Here is a 9,922-nt window from a genome sequence, read left to right on the forward strand (position 1 = left end):
ATGAATGTCATTGAGTGTCTGAAAACCCTGACTTAAATCCCATTGAAAATGTGTGGGGTGACCAAAAGAATGTCCATGCCAGAAGGCCATCATCACATCTGGAGGAGCTTGAGAGATTTTCCAAACAACAACGGGCTGGGATTGCTCTAAAAAAGTGTGAGAGACTTGTTAAAAACTACAACTAATGACTACACGCTCCAGCAAAAAGGATATTCAATTGACTTTTAGGATCCGGGGGGGCTAATATTTGGACCCTGGGCATTTTTGTTTTTTGTGGAATATTTTCATTTGTGTGGGAATCAGTGTGTGTGCTGTGCTCTGGTGGTGGAAGTGTGAAAAATAAAGTTGACTGGAAGCAGCCGTTCGCCGTGTTCTTTTTTGGTATTGAAATCCTTAAGCGAAGATTGATTTAAGCTGCTCGACATTGTTCTATACTATAGAACAATGTCGAGTGTATTATTGCCCACCTGTAATGCAGTTCGGCGCAGGATCGGATATATCGACAGTCCGGTTATATTGATATTTTTTCCGACTCCCGACAATATCGATATAACAAGACTTTACTGTACTACAGTATAAAGAATGTTCACATTTTTCATGACACTGCTTGTGGTTTGTGGTCAATGCATTGAAAGACAGCGTATTTGTAATACAGATATTTAAAGTCTTCATAATAGATGTGTTTTTCAACCAATCTTGCTCAAATTTGACATACACAACTCACTACACAACTGCAAGGTGCATTCATGGACACTCCCAACATCACCTTTATTAGGTGTTTCTGAGTAATCGGAAAAACCAAAAAAAAACAATCACTGGATATTCTTTCTACCTCTTATTGTGGAAGTGCAATTTGCTGCATTTAAGTATGCTTGTAAATTCTTAAATTATGCAGTGTCTTTGAACACCTCATTGTTCATAATAACAAGGTTAATGTCACGATCAGGCTTCACCCCCCTGTGACAGCTCGTTTAGTTCCTTCTTTTCCTCTGTTCCTCGTCCATGCCCTTATTTTGTATTCACTTCCTCTGTTGCTCTGTTCTGTTTTCCGTTCCTTTCAATTATCTCCCGCATCTGTTTCCTATTTTGTGTAGGTTTAGTTCAGGTGCACGCTCCTTCCTTTGTCGGTTCGCTGCCATGTTTGAGTTTGCCATGCTAGTGCATTGTTCTGCTGCATAGAATAAATAAATATATTTTTACCTGCATTTGGGTCCTTATCTCTGCATCCTGGAGTCGAACCGAAAAACTCACAAGCCGCACCGTGACAGTTAAAGTGTCGTTCAAATGTTCTGCTACGATTAAAGAGATTGTAAGCATTGGAGCTGTTGATATTAGATATAAAATATTGTCCTGTTATTTTTCTCTTAATAAAATACAATTAATTGGCATATTTCATTGTTGCAAATGATTAATCATAATTAATTTGCAAACTGTGATTAATTTGATTAACCTAAATAAATGTTGGGCATTAGAAACATTATTTCCCCATTCATTGATGAGATTAAGTTTGACACTCACGCATAACTGAGAAACACGCCTCAATAAAGACAATGTAAACAGTATTTTCCAGACTGTTGCAAACACACACGCACACAACCCGTCATACCTAAGCTCTAGTAGTAGTCACACAATAGCCCTTTGTGAGTTTTTTTTAGTGTGACTGCATTTTTCTTCGCTTTGTCATGTGAGATGTCAAAGGCAGACAAGGAAGCAATGATATCGATGACATGTCATTCACGTCATTACCAGCATCATCGAGATCATGAAGTATGACTGTGAAATCTTGAAATCTGAGACCTGCATTGCTTTGTCGCAGCATAATTTTCTAAAGTTAAGTAACACATGTGCTCAAGTCTGAGACATGTGACTGGTAATGGTCATGGTTTAATGTATACAGAACATGCATATGTTATATTGGAATGCATCACATATTACAGTTCACAATTCCAAAAAGGAGTAGAAAGAAGCTTAAGTTTATTTAATCCTACCCCTTCTCAGTTTGTCATTTGTTCACTTCCTGTATTCAAGGTGTACCAATTATGGATAACAAGAAAAAAGGCAGTAAAAATGATTTACAATAGTGTTAGTTTTGCCTTTATAAATAATGCGTCAGGATTCCTCTTCCTTGTACTTTGCACCGTTTCTTGAATTGGCTTTCAATGTTTTTTATTGCATTGTGACCAGGCAACAAGCAAAAATAATCTAATCATCAGACCAATAAAAAATTGACTTGCCATTTGACTTGCTTGAAGACTTGAAACAAGTAAAACAAAATTTTGGCAAATCATAAGTCTGATTCTATTAACATGAGAAAAGGGTCTATCTCAGTCAAAAAAAAAAAAATCACGTAGTTGTGTGTAATTTTTGATGACTGTTAATGAAGTATTTAGTGTACAGTTGCGTCTGTAGCTATAAATACCTTATCTGGACACCATGTAGAAATGTGAAAGAGGATGTTTAACATTCCTTCTATTATTAACATGATGCAAGCTGGTTTTTTTTTTTTTCATAGAAGTGTACGGGCAGGAATAACCAATTAGTCTTGTTTTGTTAGTGATCCTGGACCCCCCCGAAATGGTCCACCTTACACGATGAGAACTGCTACACTGAAGAATACAAAGGGTGTCATACAAATTGAGAACAGGTTTATTTATTTGGACACACACAAAAAAAACAACTAATGTGGAAGGTCCTCTGTTTAGTTTGCACCAAACCCTACTATGTTTTCCATTTAAATGTTATTTTGACTTTTGGGATTTGAACCTTGCCTTTAAAAAAAAAAAGTCTCTTTGTGGATTTTAAAAAATACCATTCAGACAGAATATAATTGCGATTGCAGTACAGTAGACATTCCTGGATAATCATTAGTGTACTAATGACTCTAGTTTGACAGTACAACAATATTGCTGGGGGCCAAAAACTTGAGAAAAGTATCCAGACCTCAGATAGAGTGTCTCCTTACAGAGATATGTCACTGCATTGACAATATTTGTACACATGTACGTGATGCTTTATTCATCAACCTCTACCAAGTCTGGTTACCGGTTTTGTGCTAGCGAGGTGGAAATCCTCTATGTGGTCCTCCCCGTCCGCGGAAGCCGCCCCTGTCCCCACGGAAATTTGGTCTATTTCTTTCCCGGCCTCTCTCTCCACCTCTGCCGACATTTGGACCGCCACGCCCCCCTCTAGCCGGCCCGCCACCACGCTCTGATTTCATCTTAGCAGGCGGCGACTTGGGTCGCAGTCGCTCTATCTCCTCAGTGCAGCCGGACAGGTGGGAGTCGGGCAAAGCAAAATGTGCGGCATAGGTCTCTGGGTTGAAATTACTGTTGGTCAATGTGGGGCCAACGGTCAGCCAGCCTGTAAAAGGGGGGCAGCGGGGACATCATTCAATCCATACAATACAACACACAAACAGAAAAATGATTTCAGAAACATTTGGCCTACCTGGTCTTATGGTCGAGTCTCGTCCAAAAAGGTGCAGCCTCCTGCGGCCCAAACAAAAGTGTTCAATGATGTGGAAGATCTCTACTGGTTTCTCCACATTGCCCATCTCGGGCTCCTCTGTAATAATCAAGTCAATGTCCACATTGGCATGGATGAAGTCGCCGTCCGTGCTTCTTCGCACTGTTCCTTTGATTCCCATAAGGCAGTGCTCCTGGAAGGAGAGACATAGTCATTACATTATTGCTCAATTTGATGTAATCGTAAAGCAGATTTGTGTTGCAAAAAGATGTAATTGAAAAGAACAGCGCTGAAGATTTTTCTTCATTCAAATGATTTTTTTCCCACTTTTCTCCTGAGTGGCTTCCAGAAGAGTCACTGTGTGACTTACCATGTGTAGCAAGGAACAAAAACACAGGCTTTAGAGCAGGGGTCTCAAACTCGTGGCCCACGGGCCAAATGCGGCCCGCAAGACGCTAGTTTGAGGCCCCCACCTTGATACCAAAGTTTAATGTTGAAATGACAGCTTAACGCTGTGTGCACACCGGACACAATTAACATGATTTTGCCCCGCCCATACTGTTACCCTACCCTGTTACCCCGCCCTGTTTTGCTTTGGATTAGCAATGAAGCTAAAGGCTTATGACGCTGGGTACAAATAAATGCAGGAAATGATTTGGAATAAAACGGAAAATACACGTCAAGATAAAGCATCTCATCAAACATGTTGTTAAAGTTACGACGCTGCTCCCGGATGGAACTGAGTACGATGCTAACTTGCTAATTGGGTAAAATTATTAAGTTTCATTAATGTTCATGTTAAAGGTTAAATAACTGTTAATACTGTACATTTGAATCTGAAAAAAATAATTTCTCTACCAACTGTATGTGGTTTCTTACGTTTTTCTTATTTGCTGTTTTATTATTATTTTACTTATTTATTACTGATTGATTTATTCTTAATTTGTTTATTTTTTTTAATCTTATTTTGTGTATAGAAAAATAAAAAATAAGATATTTGAGAACAGTGGAATGTTTTATCAGATATTTTGGTGTGGAAAACCGTAGGGTATAGCAGAAGCAAAAGCATTGAAGATTTTTTTTATTGATTTTTTTTCCAGCTTTTAATAAATGCGCTTTGGTTTTTTTTTTGAAAACCTGATGCACCCAGAACCTAGCTCCAGGGCCCCCAGGTAAATTGAGTTTGAGACCCCTGCTTTATGTAGAGTGTCAATATAAGAAAGATCTGACGTGTCAATGATACCGTGCTATTAATGCCATGCTTTATCATGTACCTTGGTCCTCTGAAACACAGCTTTTGGGTCCAGAGCCTTGGTCTTTCCTGGGTTATTCTTGTTGGTCTTGATCCAGCAGATATCTTCACAGCGCCTGAAGCCCCATTTCCTTAAACACTGCAGAAGATTGAATGCGAAATATCAAACAACTTGTAAAAGGTTTGTCTATGAGGCATGAGTCTTGAACTACCATGTTAGTACAGCGGTGCCTTGGTTAACATCATTAATCCGTTCAAGAAAGTCAGTTTTGATTTCATTGTGTACAGTACAAATAAATAAATAGTTTCTCAACAATAAATCAATATTTATATCAGTTTGTCCCTAACGGGACAGAAATAATTGAGAAACATTGTGTTAGCACAGTAAGTTTGAATACTCATGTTGTTATAACCAAAAATGAGTGTTATCGATGTAAAATGTGTTGCGTGGGTCGAAAAGGTCCCTTGACTTTTGCTAGAAGAGAGGCGCTGTGTACATGAATAAGCATCCTGCAGTCGTGGCTCCCGTCCTTTATTTACACCGAGCCGCCTGGACATTAGCGAGCATCAGGAAACCCTGGGTTGTCTCATTGGCATGAGACAGACGTTATTTTATGTTTGACTTCCCTGATTGCTTCCCCGAATTCCCCAACTACTTAGAGAAAGTCCAAACAGATCATGAAGAGCCTACTAAACTATTAGACTTCTGGACTGAAAGACAGAACTAGTGATGCCTCGGCTGGTATAGGAGGGCCAACCTGTTGTCAATCAACACTTAGGAAAAGTGCTGCAGTAACTGGCCAGACAGGAAACACAGGCCTGAGAGTTACGATATGCATAATCCCGGCTGGTACTATGAAAATAGATGAGTAGGAACCAAGCAATGACTCCACACACATCATCGTGTCTGACACATGTAAAACGATCACACAAACAAAACAGTCATCATGTCTGACGTGTAAAAATAACATGCATTCCTCCAGCTCGACACAACAAAAACTCATGTGAACCGACCAGGATTAGGATATGCGATATTGGATCAGGATGCTAGAGAAAAGGGGAGTGTTACCATTCTTCCCAGGTCCAGGCCTTCACCTGAGCCACACCAGAGAAAGACAAAGGAACGGAGGGCAGAGATCTCCTCAATCTCCAGCTTCATGATCTAAAACACAGAAAAAAAACAACATTATTGTCTTAAAAATTACATGAAGTGGAATATCATCAGAGAGCAGGGCTGGACTGGAAGGCTTAGATGGGTGCATGTCGCCCCCTGCTGGACAAACACTGTACATACTATTACAGTGCTATTGCACATTCTTAGAATTAGATATAAGAAAGATTTAAGAAAGATAACCGTACATCATCCCAGGTCCAGAAGCGCTCTGTGTGGCTAATGCCCGATTCTCTGTAGTATTCCTCTAAAGGAGGCTCAAGAAGAATGACGTCAAACTCGCTTTTTAAATCCTGGAGGTCAAAGTGCTCCGGGTCGGCCTGCAGGTACCTGATGATGCCAAAAGCACACTGAATCATTATCAATGTTGCGTTATATAGTATAGCAATAGCACTGTCAGATGGTAGCATACATGGGAGGAGTGTTGGTGCTGGAGATGAGTTCGTCCTTCAGTCGGATCAGTTCTCTGAGTTTAGGGTACTCCTCAAATCGGTCAGCCAAGCCTGAGCCACGATACCACGTAGTTTTCTAAGTGGTCCACATCCACACGCGCACACACAAGTACCCAAACATACACACACTCACCAACATCTCGAATGAAGTTCTGTGGCCTGTGACCTGTGTCCACAAAGTGTTGGCAGTAATCGTTGTGAGGGTTCAAACTCTGTGTACCCTGAATGTAAATAAACATTCAAGATTATGGTTGCAGTTTGCAGTAAACTACACTGTATTATATTGAGAGCTGTTTCTAAAGCAACTTTACTTTGTTTACAGTATCTCACATAAGTTGAGTACACTCTTTACATTATAGCAGTGGTTCTCAGTTGTTTCCTGTCATGCACCCAAGGATGTAAATGTTTTCCCCCCAGAATGTTATGAAATACTAGTGAGAAACTGATATCTATTTGTTTATCTGTACTGTACAGACTTAACAAAATGATTGTGTCTTGCTTATAGTAAAACATAACACGAGTGCTGCGGTATATTGAGCATGCATTGTGACATGTTCTCATTTATGTTTGCTGCTGTAGTTGCACAGGACAAGGCAACGTGTTAGACAAAGGTATATTTAAATTGAAAATGGACAGTGCGTGTGTGTGTGTCTGTGCAAGAAAGTCCTTTGCTAACCTTGAGGAAAGTACTTGAGTCCTTGTAGACTTCCTCATATGGGTTGCTTTCCTCTGGCTGCTGCACCTCCAACTCATCCTGACAAAATGGGACAGTTTGTTGTTGGTGAGTGAAGCATATCCTAGACAACTTTTACTTCACCCTCTTTATCTGTTAATAGTAGTTAATCATTTTTTCACCTTTAAAATGTTACTCAAACACCGCCTGTATAGTTAATACAGCTTTCGTGACTGATTATGAGTGCACCAAATTGCTGTTTATGCTTTTTCGTGTCTCCTTCTTGAATTGTGTGTTAATAGCATGATTCATTTTGCATGATGAGTGACAGTTGTTTGGAGAATATGATGTCCCCTAATTAAGATTACTGATACAGTAGTGCTAATTTTGGGATACAACCTGGAGCCTAACTGCTGTCACTTACTTTTTGTTCCTCCACATCTTCCTCTGTGTCATCACCTTCTGTCAGGGCCTTCTTTTTGGAGGGTGGGGCAGATTTATCCAACGATGCCCTGCAACACACCAACATCCAAAACAAACATCCAAAATTTGTCTCTAGGCGTTGTGTCTGTGTGAAGGCAGTACAGTAAGCAGAATCATGTACAAATGTTTGTCAGACACATAACAAAATAAGCCAGAAAGTGTTGCTGTCCACTGGGCATAAACTTTGGTTGGGTTACTACTTACTCGTACTATATGCACTGCATGTGGGATTGCACTTTTTTTTCCTGTTACCTGCATGTTTCTCTAGTTTCTTCTATCTCTTTGAGCTCATCTTTACTGTTCAGCACAGCACCAATGCTGTCTGCGCTCTCAGCTCCCAGCTGCAGAAAAACATAAAAGGGGTTAACATTGATACATTTTAACTAAACCATCCGTAATATCCTGTTAAGTTTGTGCATTGAATGCCACAACTGTAAGTGTCAGCCTTAGTCAGCTTACTGTGTTGTTAAAAACTCAGTTACTATTGTGTGTTTACACGGTTATGCATGAATGAAGCCGTGCTTTGTACATCATGCACGAGTTCCATCCATGCGTATACCTTCTTTTCAAGCAATTAGGGAAATTATATTTTAATTCCTCTCGTTATAGAATGCAATGCGATGACAATAAACGATTAGAGCACTTAATTCATGACTAACAATATTGCATTGTTGGGGTAGCAACAATGTTACTTTGGTAACAACAACGATGCTAACTCCTCGCGTTACTTGCCTGCTGAGCGAGAAGATGCCGCCGAAGTTTTTGTCGCTCTCGAATTTCCTGCAGTCGACTGTTCATTTCGTCTTTTGCGCTCCTATCTGTCTTACCCAGACCAGTCCAAGTTTGATAACTTAATACATAGGATTGTTTAAAAATGCGAATGGCTCGCTGTTAAGGAAACAGCTAGCTAACGTTTGATACCCGCCGAATGTGTGAGCACTCGTTGTAAACCACCAGGACGTTTGATTTAGAGCGAGTGATAGTTAAAGTCTGTACCTTTTTAAATAAAATATATAACGACACGATGTATACTATTTGACCTTTGAAAATATCAGTTATAATACGTCACTTATGTTTGAGATCTAAAAAATATTAGCAGCAAAGTCTCAACTCATGGCGCCGCCCTTCTCGTTTGGCTTACCCGTACAATAAATGAAGCACCTACATGTGACGTATACCATGTTGTCATTTCATTGGGCGCTGCCTATCGCTTCCGTCTTAGCTCCACCAATGAGACACCACGCCACTATCTTTGTTGAGGCGGTCATGTACAGAGATGCTCTACGAGAATAAGATATCGCAGTTACTGAAAGGGTGATGAATGGATGCAGGGATGGATGGATCGATAGATGTGGGAGATGAAATTTGAAGTGTCATGGCCAAAACACACATTGATAAAAACACACTGGCTGGCAGTGCATTTCATACATGAGCCTTCAGTGAGGACTTAATGACCCAATCCAACTTTTAATACCATGTGTGGCATGATGCTGCGAGCGGTTAGTGCGCAGGCCACACAGCTAGGAGACCCGAGTTCAATTCCACCGCCGACCAGTCCAGGGTGTACCCCGTCTCATGCTCGAAGACAGCTGGGATAGGCTCCAGCACCCCTGCAACTCTCGTGAGGATAAGCGGTAGAAAATGAATGAATGAATGTGGCATGATGCGTTCAAGCATGCTGGTAAGTTTAAGCCAATCAGAAGACGAGAAAATGCTGATGTTACTGTAAACCTGACAGCTGGCCCTGTGAGATGAATCTAGTGATAATGTATTATAGTTTTTAAGTGCCATGAGCCTGCACAACAGATTCTGAAGGCCCAGGGCGGATTACATTGACATGGCTACACATAGACGCTGAAATCTGACTTACACAAAAAAATCTAACATACACTACAGGAAGTAAATCAGCCAAGAGACACACTACAACATGAAGTTAACAGATTTGGGGGAACAAATTAATGCAATTTCATGGAACAAATACTGAGATTTCAGTTGTAAATCCTACAATTGGTTGATAACCATGCAGTTCATGGTGTAACCTGCCTCTCACACAAAGCTAGGATAGGCTCCAGCACCATATGAGGACAAGCTGCAAAATCAATGAATGAAGTTGTAAATGTAGGTCAGTGCTAGTGTTTAGCAAATGAAACAATCAAATTCATATTCAGCTCAAAAATAAGATGTTATTGATACTATTTTTAAATAATAGAATATATTTTTAAAGAAATGTATGATTTTTTATTGAAAAATTCATTCATTTTCTACCGCTTTTCCTCACAAGGGTCGCGGGGGTGCTGGAGCCTATCCCAGCTGTCTTCGGGCGAGAGGCGGAGTACACCCTGGACTGGTGGCCAGCCAATTACAGGGCACATATAGACAAACAACCATTCAACGGCCAATTAAGCTAGCATGTTTTTGGAAGGTGG

At 40.3% G+C, this 9,922-nt stretch overlaps 1 protein-coding gene across 1 annotated transcript; it reads right to left on the reverse strand.

Annotated features, from left to right (window-relative positions):
• Positions 1 to 2,327: 2,327 nt before the first annotated feature.
• On the reverse strand, positions 2,328 to 8,546 carry mettl14 (methyltransferase 14, N6-adenosine-methyltransferase non-catalytic subunit). The gene is made up of 11 exons (XM_058081263.2): positions 8,229 to 8,546; positions 7,749 to 7,837; positions 7,438 to 7,525; positions 7,017 to 7,094; positions 6,474 to 6,561; positions 6,301 to 6,391; positions 6,077 to 6,218; positions 5,787 to 5,879; positions 4,740 to 4,856; positions 3,448 to 3,658; positions 2,328 to 3,360 (listed from the first exon to the last, which is right to left on the reverse strand). Exons 1-11 carry the CDS (start codon positions 8,292 to 8,294, stop codon positions 3,053 to 3,055), a joined length of 1,371 nt encoding a protein of 456 aa, XP_057937246.2. The 5' UTR covers positions 8,295 to 8,546; the 3' UTR covers positions 2,328 to 3,052.
• Positions 8,547 to 9,922: the final 1,376 nt, after the last annotated feature.

Source organism: Doryrhamphus excisus, linkage group LG9 (genome assembly GCF_037039965.1).
Source record: "Doryrhamphus excisus strain RoL-2023G ecotype Guam linkage group LG9, RoL_Dexc_Guam_v1.1, whole genome shotgun sequence".
In the NCBI taxonomy this organism is placed as follows: Eukaryota; Metazoa; Chordata; class Actinopteri; order Syngnathiformes; family Syngnathidae; genus Doryrhamphus; species Doryrhamphus excisus.